This window comes from Apteryx mantelli, unplaced genomic scaffold (assembly GCF_036417845.1).
Source record: "Apteryx mantelli isolate bAptMan1 unplaced genomic scaffold, bAptMan1.hap1 HAP1_SCAFFOLD_34, whole genome shotgun sequence".
Classification (NCBI taxonomy): domain Eukaryota; kingdom Metazoa; phylum Chordata; class Aves; order Apterygiformes; family Apterygidae; genus Apteryx; species Apteryx mantelli.
The window spans coordinates 2,715,895-2,742,748 of record NW_027118693.1 but is presented as its reverse complement, the minus strand read 5'-3'; the positions used below and the strand labels follow the sequence as shown (position 1 = coordinate 2,742,748).

Here is a 26,854-nt window from a genome sequence, read left to right as displayed (position 1 = left end):
GGCCTTCCCCAGCAGCTGCTCGCACACAGCCGGGCCGTGGCGGCTCCAGCTGCCCTCGCGCGCACAGCCGCTCGCTCTGCCCAGCCCGTGGCCCTCGGCCCTCGGCCCCGGTGCAGCAGCTCCCGGCGCTGCGGCTCGAGGCTCCGGATGGCCCCGCACCGGGAGACGCTGCCCCGCGCGGCACCAGCCGCCTCTCGCCACCTCCCTCCCTCCCTCCCTCACCGCAGGGCCCGGGCAGCCCCAGCCCTGCCCCCACCCTGCCCCTCACTGCCCTCCTCTGCGCCAGTGCGCATGCTCCGTGGGAGGCGGCACTTCCGGCCCTGTGGGGGGCGGGGCCTGTGTGTCCATGGCCACTGCCCTGGTGCTGCCGGCCCCGCCCCTGCTGTGCCCCGCCACGGCACCGCTCTCGAGGCCGCGGAGAAGCAGCTGCGGCAGTGGCGGGTGTTGGCGGCTGCTGCGCAGGGAGCCCGGAGCGACGCTGCTGCCCGGCGTGTGCTCATGTGGCCGGAGCCTGCGGCGGCTGCTGCCGGCTGGGGCCGGGGGCGGGGGGGAGGGCAGGGAGCGAGGGGGAGCGGCGCCGGGCTGGCCCTGGGCTGCGGAAGTTGTGCTGCAGGGGAGTGTTGGTGGGGAAATGCTGCTGCCGGGGCGCTGCTGCCACAGGGCCCCGCTGTGGCCCGGGGCCTGGGCGAGTCTCCGCAAGGGGATGCAGGCACATGTGACAGGAGCCCTGGGAGGCCGCGGCCTTTTTTTCAGAAGTGGACAAACAACCCAGGGGCCATCACAGCCTTTGGCATTATCTGCCATGAGCAGGTGGCCCTGAAATTTTGTCTCCATCAGCAGCCCAAGAAAGGGGCTGGAGGGGGGATCCCAGAGTGTCCCTCTGCCGGGAGAGCATAGAGAGGCACTGGAGGCCGGCCCAGAGGAGCCACCTGAGCATAGAGATGTTAGGGAGGGTGTCCCCTCCAGGCGACCGTAGAGATGCAGCATGGTGTGTCACAGACTGTCCCTCGCCATGGAGACCTTCGAGCCGGCGCGGGTGGAGCCAACCCCAGAAAGTCCCCGAGACTCGTGACCCTCCTGAACTCCCGTTCTCACCAAGCTTTCCTTTCCACCCCTTCTTCATCCCACGGTACTTCCAGTGCTACCTCCAGGAGAGAAATGTGATTGGTTCCAGTTTCCTGCACGTTACACATCACAGCAAATACAGCCCTTCCCTGTTTCTGGGGTTCGACCACAGGTGTGAAACACTGGTGCTGGCTGACGTTCAAGATCTTTTCACGGTACAAAAAGCATTCCCAGCTTTTACATTTGTGGTGCTTTTCCATGTAGACTGGGCACCCCTCTCACGAAATCCGGGACAAACCATTTAAAGACTAATAGCCAGGGCCTTGTGCTGCCCCAGATCTACACATCAGCTTACAGTTAAGGCCCCTTATTCTTGTGCCCATGTTATCTTGTGCCCAGTCTCAGAGCAGGCAGAAATGGCAATAATGCAGCTATGGAGATGTTTGTGCAATGCCTGACGGAGCTCAAAAAAGTTTCTCGACCCAAACACCTTCCTACCATCCTTAACAGGAGAGTAATGTTTGTTGTGCAAAAGGAGAAAACAGGTCTTGAGATATTTGAGATAGTTATTTGGCTTAAATATCCCCCAGCTTTTTTTTTACCCTTGGACATGATGAAGATGTGTTTAGAAATGTGTAGCAGATCCTGAGACAACAGAGTTTTGCTTAGCACAACTGTCTTGTTTATGGACCACCAACAAAACAGTGGCCATTGCCCCTGCTATTTAGACTGACTAAGTAGTGCTACTTTCTGTGGATGGTTTAGAAATGGAGGGTAGATCATATGGCACTGCCTGTCCAACCCCAGCCACTTTTATGATAAAGGCTGGCAGATGGAAAGTCTGATCAGAAAAAAACAAAACAAAACAAAACTCCCTTTGACTCTAGGGGATCACTGACCCAAACACTTATAAGATCTCTGTATTTGTATTGCTTAAATCAATAGTGGGGAACTAGAACGATGTGTGCCAAAGCTGGTCCTTCATGCTGCAGCCCCAAAGCCTAAGCCTCTGTGCCCTTTGGGAACCACAAGGTGACAGAGAAGTGGGACCTCAACATCAAGACCAAGTGGCTGCAGCACCTCCAAGGCCTGCACTGTTAGAGGACGCTGGATCCAGTGGATTTTTGAATAAAGGGATTCCTCCTTCCTGGTCCACTGGAAGGGAGACTGCTGCGCTTCTCTGTTCCCTGGTCCTGCCAGTAGCGAGACAGGGCATGCACTTCCAAGAGGCATACACACACTCTGTACGGACATAGTTGACCACCAAAAAATCAACTCCGGCAGGGGCACAGTACCTTTACAGGCACCACGGAGACACGAGTAGCACTCATAAACACGAACGATACAAACGGCCTGGTCCTGTTCTTGCTCACCAGCTAATCAGACTCAAAGCTTGCAGGAGACCTCACACACACCCTTGCATGGGTGTCTCTGGTAGCTGGCTGCCTTGACATCTGCAAGCCTTCCACACATGCACTCATGCAGAACAGCGAGCACACTCACCCAGAAAAGAGCTAGGAATAGGATTTAATACAATGATAGGCTACACCGCAGAGACCAGGTACACGGCCTGGCCAGACAAGTGTCCCCACCAGCAGCTTGCTTACACATGACTGGCCCCTTTTATTCCCTTTGCCTCCATTTTCCCATGCTGCTTCTTCCATGATGCAGCTTGATCCCTCCCTTTCTCCAGCTTTATCCCCTTTGAAATAAACAGCCCATCTCTAAGTATTTTTTTCTTCATTGGTCCCACTTTTACTGCCTATGTACTCAAGTTTAATATTTCTGGTACTGTTAGCTAGGTAACCCCTGGCTCATGTGGTGCTTCTGATATCATTACCTCAGTACTGCTGGTGCTGCAAGAGTCTACTCCCCGAAGGATCCCCAATACATCAGTTATGTGTGACGCTTGTCCTTTTCTCATATAACTCTCCCTTAATCACTGCTGAAATCCAGCCACCCCTCACTGTGCTGTCTGGAACTTGGCAGGGTCTCATTCTGTTCCCTGCAGTGTCCAATGATTTCTCATAGCCACTAGTTTCTCACGTCCTGTTCAGTTATCTCAACTCCGAGGCAGAGCCTAGTCGTCTGCCTGCATACCCTGACCCTGTGTTGCCGGTGGAGCTGCGGGCCTGGATGGGAAGACCCAGGGCCACCACATCCTTCACTGTGGTGCACAAGGATCCACCTGGAGCAGGATGACCAAGCTGCTCAAGAGCGCCCAAGTGCTCTGCTGGGCTGAGCTTTGGTCACCCAACGTGCCATAGCTTCCCTGGGGTCCCACATGAGGAGATGGATTTTGCTATAAAGAGTTCACCCTTGTAGAATTCCCTTTGGAAATGGGACACTCACACACAAACTTTAAAAGAGCTGTTAACGACAATTCTGCCCCTCAGAGGCCCTAACAAAATGAAATGCTGATTAGAAACAACTGCACAGGAGTAAAGCAATGGCAATGCCTTCCCTTCCTCTGTGCTTTGTTTTTCCCTGTGGAATGCAAAATAAAAGGAGAAAAGGGATCTCCGTGTTTATTATTTCTCTAAAATATGTTTCCTTTTATCAATTGTACATGCTTCTGCCCATCACTTTGCCATGTAAAGATATGGATGGAGACAGAAGTATAAAATAAGGGGGGATAGGGAGGAATATATAATTTCATTGATGGACAAGAAGAAAAAAGTGTGATAGAAGCATACATAGTTTATTTGAAAAAAATCTTGATCCTGAAATAATCCTTCAGGAAAGAAAAGGAAGGTAGAAAATGCCTAATTCTCCAAGAAGAAATATGATGTTCTTTTTTTTTCCTTCAGGACAATGCATCCTAGAGTCATCAATGGAGATAGATAAAGCAGGGCTTTAAACAGTGGACATGCTCACAAAAATGGACATACGGTCACAAAAGTGGACATGTTACAAAAATGTGAATTTTTAAGAAACCTTCCTCCAAAGTGAATAATAAAATTATCGTCTGCAGGCTATCATTGACAAATCAAAGAGGCTGTCTTCATCACGTTAATGAAACTGAGAAGTGTATTATGGATTTGAATCCAATGAATTTGAACCCATTGTAGTGTCTGAGCTTAATTTCCATGTTTAGCATCTTCTGTTATTCAGGGAAAGTGTTCTGAGCTTTTCTCAACAACCCTTGGACATTGTCCCTAGAGTTTTCAGCTAAATTTCCTGAGATGACTTATGAAAACATCCTTGTGTCAGCATGCACTGGCAGTCTATGTCGCAGTCCTAAGAAGTGTGTGTGTGTGTGTGTGTTCAACATTTTATTACTATTTTTTAGATTTTGTTTATAAGAACCCCCTGTAACCAAGACTCACAATTCACATTGCTTCCTTTGACCACTACAGTCCAATGAGAACATAAATCTCCTGAGGCACCTGTATTTAGTAGCTACATATATATGTGTGTGACATGATATATGATACATAATCAGAATTGCTGTCATGAAAAGCATCATGACTGGGGGAAAAGCCGAACCTTTGCACGGCCAATGGCTTCCTTCAGGGCCAGTTTCACAGTCTTGTTTCTGAGACTGTAGATGAAAGGGTTTAAGAATGGGTACAGGACATTGTTCAGCAAAACTACAATTCTGTTAGTCTCCAAGGAAACCTCTTCTGTGGGCCGTGCATAGAGAACAATGCAGCATCCATAGACAATGGCTAAGGCAGTGAGATGGGAAGAACATGTAGCAAAAGCTTTCTTCCTCCCAGATGCTGCTGGCATGTGCAGAATACAGTGGAAGATGCCCATGTAGGACACCAGGATTAAACATAAGGAACCCAGCAATGGAAACAATATCAAAATGGGGTCTGCTTTCCAAAGCAGGCTGGTGTCAGAGCAGGACAGTGTGAATAAGGGGGAGCTGTCACAAAAAAAATGGTGGATCTTGTTGGGGCCACAGAAAGTCAGCTTTGAGAGGAGGACCAGATGGTAACGCGAGAGTGTGAAGCCTAGGACCCAGGCAGCAACAACCAGATGGGTGCAGAGCTGCTGCCTCATGACAGCAGCATAATGCAAAGGTTGGCAGATGGCAACATAGCGATCAAAGGACATGACAACAAGGAGGGAGAACTCTGTATAACCCAGGGCAGAATAGAAATAGCATTGGGCAAAGCAGCTGCTTAATGAGATTGGTCTCCTTCCAGAGCTCAGAATCACCAACAATGTGATGGTTGTGGAGGATGTGAACCAGATTTCCAGGAATGCCAGATTGCTGATGAAAAAGTACATGGGAGTTTGCAGGCGGTGATCCACACACATGAGGAAAATGATCACTGTGTTCCCCGTCACTGTTGTCAGGTATGTGAGTAGAAGGAGCAGGGAGAGAAATTGCTGTAGTCTTTGATCAAGCCCTGAGAAACCCTCCAGGATGAACTCAGCAACTGCAGTTTCATTTCCTGGTCCCATGTCTAATTTCAGTACATCCTGCAGAGACAGGAGCATGAAGAAACAAGTGTGAGAATTTCACAGTCTGGATAGGAGGGTAGATCCTTCCTTCTTTGCTCCCTTGCTTGCTTCCTAGGTAGCACAGACAGAAATATTCCTCTCAGCCATTCATCGCACCCTGATTTCTCTGCTTCACATTTCATTGAGAGTCCTCAGAGATTTTACTGTCTTCTTTCTACCTTTTCCAGCCACTCACAAAGCATTCTTTCTCAAGAGCACAGTATTGTAAAGAGGTTGTGAACTAGTTCATACCATGCCTGGGAAATTCCCTTTTCACTTCGACCTATTGCAAACATCCATCACATCTGTGCTTCAAAAGCCAACCTAATCTCCTGGCAAAAATACTTACTAGTATCTACAGATGCCAGCCCATCCATTTAGATAAGTATTTTGAAAGTTATTCCTTCTGCTTTTCAGTACTTGCCTTTTTTGACTTGGAACATCTGTGGTTTCAAAACAAGCCAATATCGAGGATCTCTTTTGTAATCCCCTGCTTTCTTCCACATCTTCTTCCTCTCTGTTTCTCCAGAAACATTGAGGAAACATTGTTATTAAATGTCCTGACCTAAATGCCTTGCTTTCCCTTTAGGGGAAGGGGGAAATCGTCTCATCTTAAAGAACTTAAAGGCTGTCCTTTTGATTATTTGATGTAGGAAGCATCTGGAACAAAATAATACTAAGCAGGGTGACGTTTTAGATGTCTAAAAGTCAGGCACTTCAGTTTGAGCAAGTTAGCTTCCTCCCATCTTGTCAGTGCAGAGAGGGAGAAGAGTGTCTGGAAGAGACTGGTAACACTTCTTTCACATGCCAGTTATAGTCTGGGAGGAGCCAGCCTCTCTCTAGAGCTCTCTCTTTGCCCCCATTAACAACATAGGGAACAAGGGAAAACAAGTGCAGACTCCAGCTGCGCACAGACACCTCTAATGAAGTTGATGAAACTCACTACTTCTGTCTCAAACTTCTTAATTTACTAAGTAGCTAATTTCTTTTTCAAACCAAAGAACACGTCTAACAGAAGGAAGTCCAAGGAAAACATAGGCAATAAATACTGACATTTTTCCCTCCACCTTTGCATTTGGTTTTAGACACTCCACAAATAGGATGCTTCAAAAATGCAGGGGCGGAGGGGAGAAGGAGATGATGGGTTTCAAGGAGTGAACCAGAGGTTCTCCACAGACTCTGTTGTCCCCCCAGACCCTGTCTCAGAGCATAGTGGGTGGCTTTTATACAGAGAGTAAAACGGGAAGCTCAGTAGTGGGCAATACCCCATGTTTGCATTGGTGTTTTAACCTGGAGCTCAGGTTCGTCCTAGATCCCAGATGCTCTGTCTTGCTCTCTGCTTCTAGTCTGGCATAAGGGAATCTCTGGACGGGGTTCATCTGGAAGATATGCTGAAATTGAACCAGTGGCTGTAATTATTTGAGCAAAAGCTCAAGCCTGGTCACCTACAGCAATATCACTGTAGCCTCAGTGAATCAGAGGCGACAGTCTCAGCTCCCCATTTTCTGGGTAAGTTCCAATGCTCAAAGGGTTGTGTCTTCTTAGTCTGCTGGATGTCAGCTAACATCATGCTTCTCCTGAATGTACCTTCTTAGAGGAACCTGCAAAGCTGCTGAGAGCTTACAGCAAAGCAGCTTCTCTGCTCACCATGTGGGTAACCCTCTGTTGAAGCCTTTTATCTGGCTTTGGTTGGTTCAAAGAATTTGCTGTATTCAGGCCCCATGTAGCCAAAAATGGAGCAGAGGGTACCTTGGTATATAAGATGGTGGGGCTGAGCAAGGACAGAGATGCCATCACCCAATGGGTAAAGATGAGCGTGGAGCCCAACCAGGGCTTCATAAAGATGGTGCAGTGCAACGGGTTGCAAATGGCCCCACAGCAACTGAAAGACATCACAACAAGCAGATTGAATTCACTTGTGCCCAGGAAGATGGAAAGGAAGGTCTGAGATTGGCAAGTAGCCACAGGATGGTCTTAATCTCCAAGATGAGGCTGACAAACCTTTTAGGGGCAAAGGGAACCAAATATCTGAGAAGGGGAAGCTGCTGGGGAAGTGATACACTAGGGGTGGAACTGGTGGTTGAGTCAAATGATGGCTATCATGACCATATGCCCCATGGCAGTGAGCAGATAAATCACCCATGGCAGTGTGAAGAAGAGGATTTACATTTGAGGAGTGACTGAAAAGGCCTTGAGGAAGAATTTTCCCACTATGGTATGGTTGGGAGGATCCATTTCAGAATCCAGTCAGTTGAAGGTGTGACAAGAGTAACTAATGTCATGTGTGGTGAAATTCGTCTTGCTACCTTCATCAACTTTCCCTTCCCTTTTCCTAGTCCTACTTTTCTTTCTTGAGTTGGGAGACCAGAACTGCACAAGGGATTCTCATTTTCTCTTTGTTTATATCCAATGCCATGAAATAAAGGTTGATTCATCCCACCTGTCTTTAGACACAGGAAACAACTCTCCTGCCTCACTTGCTTGCAGAGGTAGGCCAGAGTGCTAGCTAAGAGCCAGTACTTGTGGCAAAAGCTCTGGAAATCAAGTTCCAGGTATGAAATTCAGGTTTCTCTTACAGTTAGAATTGTGGCGTGGGTGGGCACCAGGCTATCAGGCCTGTGCCTGTGTGCACACTCAGAGCACTCAAGTCATTAATCCCCTGGGTGGCCCAGGAACTCCCCCATCTAGTAATCCACACAGGTGAGCTGATGGCCAGGTTTGAGACAGGCAGTTTCAGACTTGAAACTAGGAGATTGACTGAACTCCTACCACTTTCCAAATTAACTGTTGGACTGACTGGTGCAGAACCTCTCCAAGTGGGTATTTCAGACAGTTCTAGAGATTTCTAGGGGCAGATCCTGCTGTGCCTGGACCAGTTCCTGTGCTTAAATGTGGTGAGTACCATCACAGGTGGAGTATCTGGCTGTTTCAGAATCTCTGCAGCAGCTCCTGCTGCAGAACTGATTAAATTGTAAATATTTAAGGCCCTTGAAAATTGACAGTACAAATTGCTCCTGCAAATGAAGAAGTGGCCATGTAGGACAGTCTTTTGTGCATTCTTAGGAGAGTTAGGAGATGCTTTGGTATGTAGTTTGAGGTAATCAGTAGCAATGGGTCATGCATATGCTGGAGAGGTCACACAGGACCACAAGCCAGCTAGACTATAAAAATTCCCCAGAAGAACAGTTTGGGCAGTCTCATCTGATCCAGTGGAAACCACTGTTGGAAGGACCCTGGCAAAGGAGACTGCCACCACCATCTGGACAGTAACCAACCATCCCGTTCAAGAGATTTGATGCCCCTTGTGAGTGTTACCTATGACATGCCAATAGAGGGGCGTCTGGGATTCTATCGGATTCGGGGGTTATTTGCACTGAACTCCGAGAGATCATCATTTGTCAAGTATGAGAATTTATTAGAGATAAGAAGTTATAACAAAAAAAGCTAGAAATATAACAGAACTGAAAAAATATATACACATATCAGAGCTCTACAGTTAAATCACAGATGCACGATACAGCGACTGCTCTCGCCCTTTATTGGCCACCCTTCCGGTACAGTTTTGCCTGGATTCTCCTCATCATGCCATTGACATCCACAGGCCAGCTGATGGTCGGTCAGAGTCCACACCAATTTAAGTGTCTTACCATCTTTTATAGCCAGTCCAAACAACGCCAGCCCACAGTTACACAAAGGCCGTATGGCCTCAGTCAATAACAGCGTGCACATCAACAGGTAACCTAGTGCTCAGCCCACAGCACTGTTCAGTTAGTAACAATTTGCCCACTAACAGGTCGTTCTGTGGGGAATGGTTCCACAGCACCTAGATGTTTATGGGGTGAGTCTGTGGTGTCACTTCTCCTCTGTCTGGAATTGTCAGTCGTGGGGTCGTTAGATGGTTGCCCCCAGGCTGCAGCAACCCCACAGTGTGGTGGCTCCAGCTGTGATGCACCCGGGGTTCCTTAACTCCTGGGAGCACCCCAGAGCAAACCCCTCTTCTGTGGGCTGCACCATCCAGAGTCCCACGCTTGCCTGGGTGGCGCCTGTCACTCCACCCCTTGACACTGTCAGACACACGCATTTATTTCAGAAGTCAGCAAATTCCCCTTGGTGTGCAGTGGGCGGCTTTTGGGTAAGCACAGCGTACTGGGGAAATGCACACTGCTATTAATAGACGCCAAAAGCAAAGCATGCCCATTTGCAGTAACACGTAAACAACTGTTAAAAATAACAGTCTTAATCCTAATAGCAACATGATTGGTCTGGCCTATTGACCCAAATTCGGTGAATCCGAGTGTTGTTCCAGTTCAATATGTTGACACAGAAATCTTATTTCCTTTAATTGCAAGCATTTCTTTCCTGCACCGAAAGATCAGTTTGTTCCCCAAGCTGGAATAGTTCCCTTTAGAGGAGCTTCAAATAGAGTTGGTCACCTTTTTTATTATTTTTCCATATTTCCCTGTCTTCTCTATAGTAAACAGACACCTTTAACTTCAGATCAACAGCTGTTACCCTTATGCTTAGATTTTACCATCTTTTTCTCTTTCTTTCCTTTCCTTTCCTTTCATCAAGGGAAGGTGTTAGCCCCTTCCTTAGGAGCATCAATTTTTACAGACACTAGAATACAGCTGTTGAGTTTGGTTATCAGCCTGGTATGAGTATCCTCTCATTCTTAGGTCTGCCATCTTCCTTTGGTGTTACTTCTCTCCTGGCTCCTAGATTCATTCTATTATTTAGATACTTTTAAAAAACACATTACTTAGCCTAACAATTCTACCACTCTTTCTGGCTGCTTCTTTTCAAGTTGTTGCTCTTCAGAGGGTCACTCTGTAAAACCCAAACAAAAAGTAAACCCTACCAAGGCAATTCGGTTGTTATAGTTTGGTTTTAACTGTAACTGCTGAAGCTATTTCTTTTAAGGTTACTCGGTTACATCCATCTGTTATTCACATTTGAACAGGTTTTTTTTTTCCATTGATTTTTCTTTATGCTCAGAAACTTTTACTACAGCTTGGGGCATTTTCCAGCCCCTGCTGGTTTCTGGTGTACTTAAAGATGCTGGCTTTTCCATTCGAGGTCTTTTCTTGTTTCCTAACTCTGCCGCGGAGCTCTTATCTGCAGAGCCTGATCTCCACCCTGAGTCCTCCTGTGCCTCAGTGCCAGGCAGAGCAGTTCTACTGGGCAGGGGGGGCAAAGCATTTCTCACGGTCTTGTGAGAAACAAGCTGCCCAAGCCCGGTCCTGCTTTCCACCCAAAGCCTCCCCTGCTTCGCTCCCTCTCCTCTTTCACTTCTCTCTTTCACATCTTCTTTTCTTCCACATGGTGGACTCCGATTGGCTGACAGAGCCATCAGTGAAATCCAGACCCGCCCCCCCTCCTCCTGCCAGCCAATAGGCGGGTCGCAAATCAGCAGCTGCCTATGGAAATGAGCTAGGGGAGGAGTCACAATGTTGCAGCGTCCAAATGGTGTGTTGTAAAGGTGAGGTTACAAAGTGTCCATTTAATCGGGGAATGTGGGAACAGAAGAGAGAGCCAGACAGCTCCTGGGGGTCCTGCGTGATGCTGGGGGCCGTGCTGCTCTTGGGAATCCCAGACCGGGCTGTGTTTCTGTACAAAAGTCTGGAAAAGCCTTGATGCAAGCCCCTAGAGAAGAGGGATTTTCCTGGACGCTTTAGAGAAAGCCATGCAGGACCCAGGGATGTTGAGGGAAACTCATCCCACCCACACCAAAGCCACTGCTCTCCCTGGAGACCTTCCTGGATCCTCAGGCTGGCAGCAGGAGGGGGTGTGGGGGCACAGCCATGTCCCAGACTAGCCTCCTTCAGGCCTTCAGCTTCACAACGTGTCACAGCTTCAAATGAGCTCTGTAGAGCAGCACTTTCCATGCCCCTGGTGTGTAGAGAAGACTTTGGGTAGACAAGCAGGAGACAGGGGAGAGAAAGGGCAGAGACACCAGGCTGCAGAGTTGCGGCTCCCAGCATCACAGAGGGGGTGCCACAGGCTCAAGAAGCAACCCAAACAAGTAAAGGAGTCCTTCCTTTTGCAGTGACTTGGAAAGCCACATCTCTGACACTATTCAAGGCAAATGGAGTCTCCCTTCTGCAAGATTTGTCCCAGGCCTGTGCAGAGACTAGGAAGAGCAGGAAGGTCAGTTGCATGGATGCTCTCAAACTTCAGCAGCTGCAGAGATGGGTGCTGGTCATCTCACAAACTTCGGAGTGAGTCAAAATGCAGGTCCTGAGGCATTGCACTGCCTCATAACGTCTGCACTGGAGCCTGGACAGCAGCATTGCAGTGTGTGGGCATGTCCTCAGAAGCCTAGAGACATAAGACGTGGGAGATCCAGGATGTCAGCGCTGTACAGAGCCCGGGAGAGCAAGGGTGCCTTTGGGGAGGAGGGCAGGGGGCTGAGGAGCGTACCCAGGGGAGAAGCACAGCCCCAAGGTGACACTGAAAAGCCCAAGGACCAAATGAGGCCCTGGGATGAGAAATGGCTTTCCTCAGGCTCAGCCAGAAGGAAAGATGGGCAAATTTCATGGGGAATGGGAAAACTTCCCCACATTTGCTACCTGGCCTCGCCCATGGCTTTGGAGCCTGGCAGGCTCCAGGGTCCTGGATAAGGGCCTCTGGATGATGTGTGTTAAGGCTATGTTTGCTCTTCTCTGACATAGCATCTCTAGCTCAAGCACTGCTGACTGAGAAACCTTGCCGAGCACTTTTAAAAGCAAAGAGTCTGCCTTGGTGCCTAAAGGAGGAAGGCTACGTCCTGTCCCACATTGTCCTACATCCTGCTTCCACAAAAAGAGGGGCCCACAGCAGAAACCAGTTTTGAGGCTCACCAAAGCATTTCTCAGCCTGTGGCCATGCTTTGTGCTGGTTCATCCCACATGCCTTGGATCCCGTAAAAATGCCAACCCTCAAACCCCAGATTCCTGCACAGGTCTGCCCAGTGCAGTGACCTGTCAGTGCAGGGGTGCAGAAGTGACATCTCCAGTGCCCCATTTGAGACATTTCACAGTCTTTGGCACTGTCTGGAGATGTTCCTGAAGGATTTATCAGAAAATTATGGAAAATAACTGCAGTGAAGGCAGGTGGCTGCTTTCCAGCACATGAGGGGAAATCTCTCTGCTCTCTCCCTGCCTGTGCCATCTCCATGGCAGTGACCTACTGAGCCCCCAGATGACACGAGCTGAGGTCCCAATGGGACGTGCCACATCACAGGGAGGTCTCCTCGGTGTCGTTGTGGGGACCCTCACTTCCCTGTGAGGCCCAGGCACTCCTGGGCACTGCTCACACCCTCCCCACGGCTGCCCTTCATAGTGGCTCCATGGCAAGGAGAGGGGACAGGAGGCAGTGGGGACCACGTTGGGGTAGCAGGAGGAGCAGGGGCATGTTGGAAAGGAGTTTTGGGTAATGAGATGGGAAGAGCGTCCTGTTTCTCTGGCTGGAGAGGTGAAACGAGAGCAAGAGGGCAAGCAACATGGAGGACTGCTGGACGGACACCATCAGCCAGGACCACAGCTCCTTGTTCCAACACTCCTGCGGCTCTCCACCAAGGGTAAGGGCTTTGGGAGCTCCTTCCCAAGGTGTCGCACAGAGACTGTTAACTGCCAAAACCGCTGTGGATCCCAGGCTGTGGGGGTGGCTGGACAGGGCTGAGGACTGCTACGAGAGCCCTGCCTGAGGGTCCCCTCTTGCTTGGGGGACAATGTGGCAGCCAGGACTGCTGGGTCCTGGGGCTGGGGCTGTCCTGAGCCCCAAGGCTTCTGTGCGGCCAGCTCCATCACCTCTTGGGGGGGGGGGGGGCATGGGAATCCATGACAGGTTTCCCTGGGAGTGGGTCCCCCTTTGGGGTCTGGCTCTGAGAGGAAAGGGGTCCTGCATCCCAGAGGCTGAGGTGGCCTGCAGCTCCACGGGGCTCTCAAGACCCTGCTGGAAATGTCCATATACCATAATGAAACCATCACCTTGTAATAACACCAAGTCCACTGGGTGTTTGGGAAAATCTCTGTTCCTTCCCCTGGATCCTTCCAAGTTGGCGCAGCATGTTTTGCGCTCAGAGCTGCCATCTTCAGATGGCCACTGCCCCTGTCCTCCTGCAAATTGGGCTCAAACCTCTGCACCCAAAAGAAAATACATTGGAGAGAGCAGATTGGAAACAGGCAGAGGTGCAATCCCCATTCAATAGGTCCTGGCTGACCCCAGTGTCTTTTCTCTGAGCTGGGGTGGGCAGTGCTGAGGTGAGCCCAACACAGCCATCTCCCCCAGCCCCCTCACGACCCCACACCACCGCTCCCTAGCCGAGCCCTAGGGCTGCCGTGGGCAGGGGGCCAGGGCAGGAGGGGCGAGAGGACACTGCCCTGCCCTGCCCTGGGGGCAGCAGGACGCTGCCTGCGGGCTCCAGTGCCACGGCCAGCCCCAGGGCCCCCACGCCAGCGCCATGGCTGCCACCAGCACACGCCCCAGCACTGCCCCCCTGTGCCCCGCACGGCCCCCAGGGCGCAGGGCAGCCAGCAGCCCCGCGGGGCCCCTGCCGCACAGCACAGACCTGCCGGGGCAGCGGCCGTGTCCCGGGGCCCCGCACTGCCCGCAAACACGGCGGCGCGCTGCCGCCAGGCCCCGCCGCGCCCCACGCTGCCGCCCACAACATGGCGCCCGACCGCGGGGGAGGGGGCGAACATACCCGCCAGGACAGGAGGGCCCAGCGTTGCCATGGCATCGCCCAGTGCAGCCTTTCTATTGGCTGTCAGGAGGAGGAGGGCGGGCATCGATTTCACTGATGGCTCTGTCAGCCAATTGCAGTCCATATGTGGAAAAAAAAAAGACGTCAAAGACGTGAAAGAGGAGCGGGAGCAAAGCAGGCGAGAAGCGAGCGAGCGAGAGGGTTTGGTGGGGGCTGCGGGCGCGTTCAAATGGCGGCGGGTGCCCTCCCGCCGGGGCGGGGCAGTGGTGCTGGCACCGGGGCTGCTTTGCTGCAGGAGCTGCAGCAGGGGCTGGTGGGGCCGTGAGCAGGGGCCAGAGCGACGTGGGCCAGAGGGGGGAGCTGCCCTGCAGGCAGACGTGGCGGCCTGCCCCGAGCAGCTGGGCCGGGGCGGCTCGGTGGGGTTTGGGGGCAGGAAGCTTTGGCCCTGTGGTGGCTCTGGGATCCCTGTTAAAGCGTTTCCCTGAGGTGCTGCTGCCAGCGCAGCCCCAGGTGCTGCTCGGAGCTGCGTTTGGGAGGTGCTGGGCAAAGTGTGAGCAGGCTGCTGGTGTCCTCGCGAGGTGCCCTTCCCAATGGTGTCTTCTGTTGTGAAAACTGCATTTCCGAGTGTCTCTGAGAGAGGCTGTTCCCGCATGTCATGCCGTGCCTTAGCCGTTGTTTTTGCTCCCTGCCTCTTGCTTTGCGCCGAGACCTGTGAGCCTGGCAGCAGGGTGAAGGATGTTTCCAGAGCAGCTCTGTAAGTGTGAGCTGTTTTGCTTGTCAGGGGCCTTGAAAGTTGATGACCGGCCAGTGCTTGCACTTGCCGTTGTTCTTTCCATGCTCCTAGGTCAGGGTGAAGAGTTGCTGAATTGTGTCTCTGCTGGTTTCACCAACTGAGATGCCCTGGCCTGAGTCCTTCCGCGTGTCTCCAATTGTGAGGGCCTAAAATAGGAGAATGCTTGTTGTCGTGGATGTGTAGAGGATTTTCTGGTTTTGTTCAGCATTGGGGAAGGAAGCAGAGTTCTGAGTTGCGGGAAGGCTTCTCCCTCTGCCTGGGACGTGAGGCCCTGCTGTCTTCAGTTTCACGATCGCTGTTCCCATGCAATCCTCCCATTAGAAAATGTTGCCAAGAATTACTTGCAAGCCTTTTTCCTATTGCTAAGTTTTATGGGCTACGTGTAGAGACTATCTAGGCAAAAGGTAATCTTATTTTGGGGCTCCTAACTGATCCTTAAGGTGTGTTTTGCTGCAGTTTAAGCATTGTATGGGGAGCGACATGGATCAGGGAGACTGTTCTGTAGGTGGCTCAGTCTTGGGGAAAGTCAGGGGGAGCTGCAGGCAGCAATAGCTGCGTGGCCATGATGTGGGTAGTGAGGTCAGCACTGTGGATAGTGAGGTCAGCACTGTCTATGAGAGCTATGCCAGAAAATCACCGGTATGAAATCAATTCTGAAATCAAGTAGCTGATAGGCCAGCAGGAGGCACATGACTCAGCTATTGATGATGAGGTCATTTCTGCCTGAGTAGCTGATAGGCCATCTGGAGGAAGAAGGCTTGTCTGTTGCTTGTGAGGTCACTTGTGAGTGATGAACTGATTGGATCTCAGGAGCTCTGTGAGTGGAAAGGTGTTTCTGAGGTCGTTTCTACCTGAGCAGTTAGTAGGGCAGCATCAGGTCCACGTCTGGGATCTCTATTTTTGAGATGATTTCAGGCTGAGGAGCTGATAAGGCAGGATTTGTCTCATGGCTGGGGAACTTATAGTGAGGTAGTTTCTATCTTGGAGTCTTCTAGGCCAGTGACAGAGACATGGCCGTGAAGATGACTGTGAGGTCATGTCTTTCTGAGTCCCTGCTAGGCCAGCAGCAGGCAGTTAGGCATGGGCGTTGCTTGTGAGGTCTCTTTTGTCAGAGTACCTGCTAGGCGGGCAGTAGTTGATGGCTGGGGAAGTTATTTGGAGGAAACTTCTTTCCCTGATAGGCCATCAGCAGGCATGTGGTGGGTGTATGGACTTGTGAGGTCACCTCTATGTGAGCAGCTGAGAGGTGAGGAGAAGACACATGGCTTGGATGCTGGTGGTGAGGTCACTTCTGGGGTGGTGCTGGTTCTGTGTGTGCTCAGAGGAGGGATTGACCCCTGCAGAGCTCTACAGCAATAGAGAAATGCAACTCATTAATCAAGCAGAAGTGGATGTTCCACATCATCTGACACAAATTTTATTCCACTCCGTCATCATGAGTTAGTACTGCTACATTTCAAATGTGGATGATGTTCTGTGGTGAGCATGGCCATGGAGTTTGCCTTTCCACTTGTCGCTAAGTAGAAGCTTGCAGCGTCCTCGCAGTCAGCTAGGGAGTCCAGCTAGACTTTTGAGGCTGCTAAATGAATGTAGTGCTGGTGTGAGCAGTGGTGTGAGTAATCTCTTCTTGCCAGGGTGTGCGTGCTTTAGAAGTTGCCCCTGTCAAAAGAGCAGGGAGCTTGTGAGATTTTCCTGCAAGGTCTGAATGCTGTCTCCCAAACACGACCCGGTATACAGACATGGTGTCAGCTGTGCCAAAAAGAGGAGTGGAACATCTCGGTGGATCTGCTGGCTGTGCTCTCACCAATAGAGCTCAGCACAGAGGGGAGACATTTGCCCCTGCCTGTTGCGACTATGCAAGGCCAGCAGAACTGCCAGTAAGACTCCGATTCTTTCTTTCTTTCTAGGTTGCTCCACTCATGGAGGTTCCCAGTGCAGTGCTAGAGCCACTGAGGATGGAGGCAGGATGCCAGGGTGTGTCCCTGTACCTGTCAACATCTTGGCCAGCATCGTGAGCCCTCTGTGAAAGCAGCTGCAAGTGACTGAGAAGAGGCTACGTATGGATGCGAAGGCTTCCATAAACGTACCTGTCTTCCCTGGGTGACTTGGGGTGTGGGTTCACCTCCTGGTACCTCTGCTGTGCTGCCAGTTCCACGTCCCACAACTGCTGTTCCTGCCAGCGCACTCAGCAAATGCTATTGTGCCCCCTCCTTTTTCCTCAAAGGTTGCGGTGCCATACAGGATGAGTTCAAGACCCTTATACTAAATGCCCGCATGTCCTGAGTGCCTTTGTGTGAGTGCCCCAAAGCGTCTGTAGCTTGACCTGAGGAAGTCTCAGAGCTCTTGGGCTGCTGGCTCTGGGAGGGGTGAAGATGTGCCCAGGGCCAGGTTGCCTGTGGCACCCAGCCCTCAGTGCTCTGTGAAGGCAGCTGTGGAGCCCGGACTGCTGCTGCAGAGGCTGCACAGCCAGGAGAGCTGTCATTTCAGCAGCCATCCAGTGTGGGGCTGCCTCATTGCTTGGGCCTCATGTCAAAGCCTCTGCACCCTTTTTCCCTTCCCTGGGGCTCCTTGTGCAAGTAACTAAAGGAAAGGAACGGAGGTTCCTTTGGGCTCAGGAGGCCTTCCGGACTCTCAAGTGTTTCTGTGTTGTATCTGTAACTTTTGTATTGCTACAGAAAATCCCCATTCCCCCATCCATAGCAGGAGGTTCGTGAGGGGATGGGGTGGAAAGCGGCAGCCTGCTGTGCCCAAAGCAAGCAGGATCCTTCCCTCTGAAAAGAGCAGCATCACCCAAGGAGGCAGCTCTGTGCCTGATCTTGTGCTGCTCATTTGCAGAGGCCTTGTGAACCTAGAGTGCCTTGGCCACCTTGTGGTGTTATCACAAGAGCTTCCCTGTGTGTCTGGGTTGCGGAGCCAAGGGAAGGCAGCGAGCAGAGCAGTGGCTGTGGAGTGTGCAAGTGGCGAGTGTCCTGCATGCATCTGTTCTTGCTGGCACTTGGTTGTGTCTAGCAGAAGAGGCAGCTGTGTGGGGCAGAGGCAGTGTGTTTGTAGAGTAGGTGTCAGAGCAGAGGTCTGGCATCAGGTTGATGGCTGGTGCAGTGCTGATCTGATCTGAGAGTGTCAGAAAGCCTTTGGAGTGCAGCTGCTGCCTCAGCTGATCTCTGTCCCTAGAAATGCACTGGAAATGGAAGTGGCATGCTGCTGTCATTGTGCAGGTGCTGCAGTGCAAAGGCTCCCAGCTGGGACTTGATGGTACTAAAGGAAAAGCAAGACCAATCGTTCCCTTTTGTGATTTGTGCGCAGGGTGCCAGAGTGGAGCTGTCGCATGATCTGGAGAGAGTCTTGTCAGGAGATGAAAGCCTTTTGCAGAAGACTGTTCTGTATGGAGTGATCACAGCGTAATCAAGGGACATGCGATTGGCTCAGGTGAGCTCCATCTCTGTGAAGGTTTGCACTTTTCAGCTCCCTTGTGACTCGGTCCCAGATAGCGCAGCAGCAGGCACATCGATGCCATTTGTGCTTGTGAGGTGAGTCGTGCATCTGAATTTGGTAGGCCAACAGCATGCATGTAGCTTTGGTGATGATGGTGAGGTGCCTTGTGTCTCAATGCCTGCTAAAGGGGGAGCAGGCCCATTGCTGCTGTTTCTGGTTCTGAGCCCACTTCTGCATGAGCACCTGGTAGACCAGCAGTATGGAGGTTAGCGCTGTTTGTGCTTCTGGGGATGGTGTGCCTCCATCCATGCTAGGCCAGCAGCACACACATGGTTTGAGTACAGAGTGTGAGGCTAATTTTGTTTCAGTATTGAGAGGCCAGGGGTAGGCACATGGCTGCTGTTTTTGCTTGTGAGATCACTATTTCCTTACGATCACATAGGCCATCAGATGGCAGGTGCTTTGATGAAGCCTGTGAAGTCACTGCTTCCTGAGAACCAGATGGGCAAGAAGGAAGCAATTTCCTTTGCCACACAATTCGGGCACTTGGGCATGTGTAAATAACAGGTAACAATGAGACACATTATTGCTGTCTGTGCTTCCGAGGTCACTTGTGCCTCAGTGCCTGATAGGCCAGTGCTGGTAACATGGCAGCTGTTTGTGGTTGTGAGGTCAGTTGTGGCTGAGTGCCTGATAGGCCAGTGCTGGTGCTGTGGGTGCAGTTTGTGGTTGGGATGTCACTTGTGGCTGAGTGCCTGATAGGCCAGTGCTGGTGCTGTGGGTGCAATTTGTGGTTGTGAGGTCAGTTGTGGCTGAGTGCCTGATAGGCCAGTGCTGGTGATGTGGCTGCAGTTTGTGGTTGTGATGTCACTTGTGGCTCAGTGCCTGATAGGCCAGTGCTGGTGCTGTGGGTGCAGTTTGTGTTTGTGAGGTCACTTGTGGCTGAGTGCCTGATAGGCCAGTGCTGGTGATGTGGCTGCAGTTTGTGGTTGTGATGTCACTTGTGGCTCAGTGCCTGATAGGCCAGTGCTGGTCCTGTGGGTGCAGTTTGTGGTTGTGAGGTCACTTGTGGCTGAGTGCCTGATAGGCCAGTGCTGGTGCTGTGGGTGCAGTTTGTGGTTGTGATGTCAGTTGTGGCTGAGTGCCTGATAGGCCAGTGCTGGTGATGTGGGTGCAGTTTGTGGTTGTGATGTCACTTGTGGCTCAGTGCCTGATAGGCCAGTGCTGGTGCTGTGGGTGCAGTTTGTGGTTGTGATGTCACTTGTGGCTCAGTGCCTGATAGGCCAGTGCTGGTGCTGTGGTTGGTGTTTGTGTTTGTGAGGTCACTGTGGGAACAAGAGAGTATTCAAGGAGAAAGCTAAGGGGGCACAAGGGAAAAACAGTATGTGGTAGCCAAAGCTCACCACCCTTTTGCAACATGAGTAACGAACTAGCTGGTGAAGGACAGACAGTTTGTTCCAGCTGCACGGCGGAGGAGAGAGCTGTATGGAGGTATCATGGTCCGCCCCTGACCACAAAGGGTTGCATCCCAAAAAATAATTGCTGCTCACAGACTAACTGTTGACCTATAGTGCCCCTAGTCTCATTATCCCAGACTACCATATTAAAAAACATGCCCTTTGCTGCATAATGATATGTAAATAAGGGGGGCATACCCCCAACAACTGCGCAAATGGCAATCTGGCCAATGAAGTATGTCTGCTGGACTTCCACATCCCACCTTCAGCAACTATAAAACAGAGGATAGCTCACTAAAGTTTTTGGAAGGGAAGAAAATTGAACCGCCGACCTGTTCGCCGGAGATTGCTGACGAGCGAGCCTCCTTCTCCCTCCCCCAAACAGGGTCGCCTCTTTGGTAAGACTTGTGCCTCCGACAAACGTTGGATGTTACCCGGGAAAATGTATTATTATTGAAAGTGCTTAATTGTTAGTTTGAGCTCATAGAAAGAAAATTTGTAGCAGCAAGTGCATTTATCAACGGCAATTCCGAACCTGTTGTATCTGTCGCTTTAATAAAATCTTATTCTTTTTACTTTGCGAAACTGTCTCAGGGAAAGTCCTCAAACAGGGGGGCTCTGGCAGGCAAATGTAAATTACAAAGATTCTTTTTACTTTGCGAAACTGATCCAGGGAAAGTCCTCAAACGGGGGCTCTGGCAGGCAAATGTAAATTACAAAGATTCTTTTTACTTTGCGAAACTGATCCAGGGAAAGTCCTCAAACGGGGGCTCTGGCAGGCAAATGTAAATTACAAAGATTCTTTTTACTTTGCGAAACTGATCCAGGGAAAGTCCTCAAACGGGGGCTCTGGCAGGCAAATGTAAATTACAAAGATTCTTTTTACTTTGCGAAACTGATCCAGGGAAAGTCCTCAAACGGGGGCTCTGGCAGGCAAATGTAAATTACAAAGATTCTTTTTACTTTGCGAAACTGACCCAGGGAAAGTCCTCAAACAGGGGGGCTCTGGCAGGCAAACGTAAATTGTAAAGATAAGGAAGGGCCTTCCGTCCCTCCCTTTCACGCGACACCAGCTTTACCCGTCTCTGCCTCTCCCCTCTTCAGGAGCTCTCCTCTCTCCTGGGGGCTTTCTCCTGCCCTTGATGACCTCACATGCCTGCCCACCTGCTGCTGGCCAATCACTGCTGTGAAAGGAGACACCTCACAACCAAAGCCACCAATGTCACCTTCACCTGTCCCTCCCTCTCCCCTCCTCCCAAGCTCTCCTTGCTGCTGGGCAGCCTCTGTGATGCTCTTGATGACCTCATAATGCAACAGTAGTGACATAATGGTGTCATTTCACCTGGGCAGGCTGTCTGATGCTCTGGCTGGGCTCTTTCCACATGGGAAGCTCCACTTCCCACGAGAGGAGCAATGTACCCTGTTCCCAGCTCTGCTGGGACAGGGGGGAATGGAAATTCAGGAAAAAGCCCCCTTGGAGATGCTGGGGATTGAACCCAGGACCTCCTGCATGCGAAGCAGGCGCTCTTCCGCTGAGCTACATCCCCTTACAATTTGCTGGGGAAAGGGGAATGGGGGATGGTACGGGGGGCACTCTCATCCCATGATATATCCATGACGAGCACAGCCCTGTTGCGCCCTGCTGCCCCGAGAGCCTCAGCAGAAAGCAGCATTCAAACCCTCCTGCTGGGCCACAGGCTGGCATGGGGGAAGCTGGGATTGCCTCTCAGCTGGGACTGGTGCTGGACCAGGGCTGCACCACGAAGTGCTGCCCCTTCAACATCTCTGCAGTCAATGGGGGCAGGAGGAGGCTCTTGCTGCAGGTGCTGCTCCCATGCTCTGGCCCTCCCAGGGCGGGTCGATGGAGAGGAGCAAATCCCTTCCCTGAGTCACCTCTGCCACCCTGTGCAGCGCTCCTGTGTGCGTCACACCTGTCCCCGACGTCAGCATCAGGAGTGAGTGGGGTGAGGGACATGCCCTCCCCAGGGTGATGTTCCCACAGCTCCAATTGCCCCCCAGGGTGTGCGACGGAGGGGCCACGGGAGCAGGCAGAGCTGGTCGTGGGCAGGGAGCTGCTCGCAGCCCCTCACCTGGACACCAGGCCTCTCCCCACACCACTCTGCCCACTAGCATCTGTCGGTGGGCAAAGGGCAGCGTCCCCTTCTCTGGGGCTGGTGACGTGGCTGGGCTCAGGGACGTTCCCATTCCCACAGCACCAGGGACTGTCCTGACACTGTAGCTCCGGTGTCAGGACAGTCCCTGGTGCTGTGGGAATGGGAACGTCCCTGAGCCCAGCCACGTCACCAGCCCCAGAGAAGGTCTCTCTGCAGGGCAGAACAGACAGCATTCACTAAACCCTGATTTATTCTATTTTAGCCCTAGTAAAGTGTTTGTCTTATGCTTGGTGGTGTCTCTGTGGCACAGCAGGGAGCGCATTTGGCTGTTAACTGAAAGGTTGGTGGTTCAAGCCCACCGAGGGATGGTGCCCTCGTGGTGGGGTGCCGCCTGAGGGGGTTGTGCTGCCCGGCACCCCAGGTTTTGCCCCCAGTCCCCATGAACTAGTGGAGAAAAACCTGTGGTAACCCCACAGCTCTGACTCCGGCTGGTGAATTGCTCAGGGAAGGACCTGTCTCCTGAACCAGGGCTGCTGTGAACAGAGGGGTCCGGGCTGGTGCCACTGACCTTCCTGTTCACACCTGTGTGTGTGCAGAGATGGGTTTTGCAGAGGGGAGTTACACTGGGAGGGAACAGGGAGGGGGAGAGGGGCATCGACAGTGTTAGGATCACTACCAAGCATGAGACACACACTTTACTATGGCTAAAATAGAATAAATCAGGGTTTAGTGAATGCTGTCTGTTCTGCCCTGTGTCATCCTCCAAAGAAGAGAGGAAAGGGAAACAGGAACAGGCACAAAGGAATCCCAAAAGCTTTCCCAAAGCATCTCCTGGCTGTGTCTTCACCAGCCCCTTGATGTGCTGGGAACCTCCCTGCGCACCACCCCCACCCCGCTCACAGCGAATGCTCTTTTCCGCTCCCAGGAACTGACCTGGGAAACCCAGAGGGAAAAGGGAAAATTGTGCTGTGAGCTGGTACTGAGGGGATAGAGAACACAAAAGCAAAGCCTGTGTGCAATGTTCAGGAGATGTAGGAGAAAAAAAAGTAAATGTGGAAAGCAAAACTGACTGCCAGGCTCTAATCTGGGGCTGTTGTGAAGTCACAGTTTTACAGGCAGGCAGGTTTCACCCTCCCTGCTGGACCCCAGGGGAGTCGCTGCATTTCTGCCCTGTCTTGTGCCCTTTCAGCAGGAAGGAGCAGATGCAGAGGGGTGTTCATTGGGGTCCCAGACAGATCCCTCCGTGCTCTTTCTCTCCCTCATCAGAGCCTGCTGTTTCCTTCCCTTTTACACCTCTGATTCCAAACACCAGAACCAGGAAATCTTTGGGCAATTAGTCACAACCAGGGCTTCAACATTTTGTAGGAAACAGCTCCCTGAAGTCCCTGCTCCATGGGCAGCTGCTTAAACAGCCTCCTGCCTGCGACTCACATTCAGCACTCATCCCTCTACAGGTGCTGGGCCAGGATGCCAAGGACAGCCCCCCACTGTGCACTGTGCTCGTCTCTTGCAGTGCAAATCCCCTCTTTTCCCACAAATCCGGTCTTTCTCCTCTCAGGCCTACTGCCCTTGGGAGGGACAGCACCAGGCTGAGATTTGCACTCAGCAGCAACACAGCTCCATGCAGGTTCCTCGCAGGAATGGATCTTGACCTGGAATGGCCTGCACTTCCCTCTGCTTAGCAGCACCACAGTGGTTTGTGCTATGCACTGCTGACTGCTCCAAAGAGCAGGCCCCAAAGATCAGAAATGCTGGGCGCCTGGTTGCTAAAAGCCCCCAAAGTGAGACATGCAGGGATGAAGTGAAAGCCTGTACCTGCCTGGCCAGTGTGAGCTTTCCAGTATTCACCAAAGAGCATGCAGGTAGCTAAGATAGCTCAGGGGATCAGGAGATGGCAGCAAACCCATCAGCAGAAGCAGGGCTGCTTCAAGCTCAGTTCATTCCTCATTCCCCAGGAGGCCTTTGCAGGGAGGAAAGGGACGGATGTCCAGCTGGTGAGCATTGCCTGGGCTGGGATGCTGAGAGGGCCCCGGGACAGCCCGTCTGCTCCCCCTTCACTCCATGGAGCAAACTGGCTCTACAGCTGCACACCTCTGGGAGCTGCATTATTCCCATGTTTGCTTTTCTGAGAGTTTCTTTGAAGTATTCATCAGCTAGTCTGAGATTTCATCTGGAAAATGCATCTCCATTAAGAAGATCCCAGAAAAGCCCGACTCTCCTGACTATTGCCCAAGCTGGGAGAAAGCCTGGGAGTGCAGCAGCAGAGGCAGCGAACAGAGACAAAGCAGTTCTTGCAGCAGTTTCCAGGCTTCTGGGCACTTCTGGAGGCTTGTTGCTGTTGCTCCTTAGGATTTGCTTCTGGAGGATTTCACCTCCTTCAAAAACTCCTCTGCAGCTCCATGACTGGAAAGACCCTGGGCACAGAGACAGGCTCTGCCTGTCCTGCAGGCTGCCTCCCAGCAGGCGAGGGGCAGAGCCCTTGGCCGTCACCACACTCCCTTGTCCTCCTCTGCCTCTGAGCAGGACATGGCCTGGGTCCAGACAGGGCCCCGCTTATGGCCCCAGCACAGGCTGCTCCCTGCAAAGGGTGAAACCCCAACGTTCCCAGCACGGAGCTGATGCCAAAGCAGCATCCAGATCCCAGCCGGCCCCAGAGCCATCAGCCCTCCCCGGCCTAGTTGTGGGGACCTGAGCAGGGCTGCTCACCCTGCCCCACTGCTGCCCGCGCTCCCCTTTCCCCCCATGCCTTTCCCACTGCCGGCTTTTGTATAGTTGCCTGTGCCTGGTCTGTCCACTTGCCTTCAGCACAGTCATGGCTGCACTGGAAGCCCATGAAAATGCCAGTGCTCCTGCCCTCGAGCTGGCATCCACCCCACACCTGGAGCCTGGCCAGACAAAAAGACATCACCTGTCCAGTGCCCTGGCCGTGCAGCTGAGGGCAGGGGTCTTCACCCCAATTTCCCTGCTCCTCCCCCTGCTCCCAGCACATCTGCTGCTGTACCCACGTCAAACCCTCCTGCTGCCAGACTGTGCGGGGGCCCAGGGCAGCTCCAGCTCCCCTGAGGGCTGCGCTGAAGCCTTTCAGGAGCGGGCTGAGGTGGGGCTGGCACCACCAGGGTGGGTTGGGAGAGGGCAGCTCCCCTCTGGCACGCTGGGGCTGGGGATGAGGCTGGGGCTGGGCACAGCTTTTCCCTGGGGAGCTCCATGGGGAGCCGCTCCGGGGGATCCTCCAGCTCTGCCCTGGCAGCAGCACCAGCGCTCAGGGTGCCGGGGGGAAGTGCAGAGAGGGTGGAAGGGGGCCGGGCTGGCCTGGGGGAGCATCGAGACCTTGTCCGTGCACGCAGGGATGGAGTGAGGAAAGGCAGAGCTCAGGTGGAGCTGGAAGCAGCGAGGGAAGGGGAGGGCAAGGAGAAGGCCTCCTGCCAGTGCAGCCACAGCAAAGGGCAGGCAGCTAAGGAAAATGTGGGCCTGCTGCTGAGTGGGGCAGGGCCCTAGTAACCTCGGGCATGGAAAGGGCTGGGGTATTAAATGCCCTTCTTGTCTCAGCTTTCCCGGGGAAGCTCTGCCTGAGGCCTCCCAGCAGAGTCTGGGGGGTCCAAGCACCCGGCCCCCACCGAGTGCAGGCTGTTCCCCACATGGGGGTCAGCAGAAAGCTGTGCTCCGGGATCTGCTGGGGTCTGGTGAAGAAGAGAGGCCGTGCAAGGCTGCCCTTTTCCCCTCCGTTGGGATAGGGAGACCTGCAGGAGGACAGAGCTGGCCATGCACCACCCCACAGCTGCGGTGAGCAGCCAGCGCTGGAAAGGGGTGATGTGAGGGTCTGGTGTGGGACGATGGCCCTGGGGCAGCTTCCCCAGTGTCTCCATGCAACTGGGCTGGGCTCTTCCCTTCTGCACCCTCTGTGTCCTCATGCCTTTCCCAGGAGACCTGCATTGGCCCTGCCAGCACACTGCTGTGTGCTCCCACACTGCCTGTTCACACACAGGAGCTGAATGGCAGCATTTTTCCTACCCCACGGCCTTGTTTGCCTGCGCCAGGCTGAGGTATTTGGGGTGCACCTCTCAGGGGAAGGTAGCAGGTGGGGGAGGCTGCAAGAGATGGTGAGGATGCAGCGCAGTGGGTTCTGGGGTTGGGGGCATTGTCTGCACCTGAGGAGCACCTCAGTGAGGCCATGACTTATAGATACCATCCAAAGCCACTGCCTCCACCAGCTTAGACATGTAGCTGGGTGAGAGGTGAAGCCGCTCTAGGTTTCTATGTGAGATTGCTCTTTTGCAAAGATTGTGATGTTTCCAAGAGGAAAACCACTGCTGCACCAAACTGCGCTCCCAGGGAATGTGTTCCAGGAGGCCTGTGAGGAGAATTTCACCCTCCAAGCATGCTGCAAATAGGAAAATGCCCTCCAGGCTCAAACACCTGCAGGTATCTGCTACATGGAGACTTCCCCTTTGCAACCATCTGTGCTATTTACAGCTACTTTCACAGGGGCTGATGTCTCCAGATGACGAGGGCTTGGTTTCTTTGGATTTCTTTCCATACCACAGGCTGGATCACGCAGTCTCCTTCAGTCTCAGGTCAGAGGGGGGGTTCCCCAAATCCCTCTTGCAGGTGGGAAAGCCCCAAAGGGCTGGGGATGCCTGGCTGGAGAGCAGCTCTGCAGCAAAGGCCCTGGGAGCCCTGGTGGACAAGGCAAGCAGGAGTCCCCAATGTGCCTGGGTAGCAAGGGCCACCACTGCTGCCTGGGTTGCATTAGCAAGAGTGCAGCTGGCAGGGTGAGGGAAGGGGTTGCTCGCCTCTGCTGTGCACTGGGCTCTGGGCCCATTCTGGAGATCCCCACTACCAGACAGGCACACTG

At 52.6% G+C, this 26,854-nt stretch overlaps 1 protein-coding gene, 1 long non-coding RNA gene and 1 other non-coding gene across 3 annotated transcripts in view; 1 reads left to right on the top strand and 2 right to left on the bottom strand.

The window, feature by feature from the left end:
* LOC136996371 (uncharacterized) overlaps positions 1-26,854 on the top strand; it is a 179,523-nt gene that overhangs the window by 24,983 nt on the left and 127,686 nt on the right. The gene's annotated exons all lie outside the window — the stretch shown is intronic.
* Positions 4,531-5,484, bottom strand: LOC136996378 (olfactory receptor 6E1-like). The gene has a single exon (XM_067317302.1). It carries the CDS (start codon positions 5,482-5,484, stop codon positions 4,531-4,533), a length of 954 nt encoding a protein of 317 aa, XP_067173403.1.
* Positions 21,364-21,435, bottom strand: TRNAA-CGC (transfer RNA alanine (anticodon CGC)). The gene has a single exon. It is a non-coding gene; the product is annotated as a tRNA-Ala (tRNA).

What these genes read in the sequence shown, in the direction of transcription:
- LOC136996378 (XM_067317302.1), bottom strand. Translation starts at nt 5,484, where the DNA reads ATGGGACCAGGAAATGAAACTGCAGTTGCTGAGTTCATCCTGGAGGGT.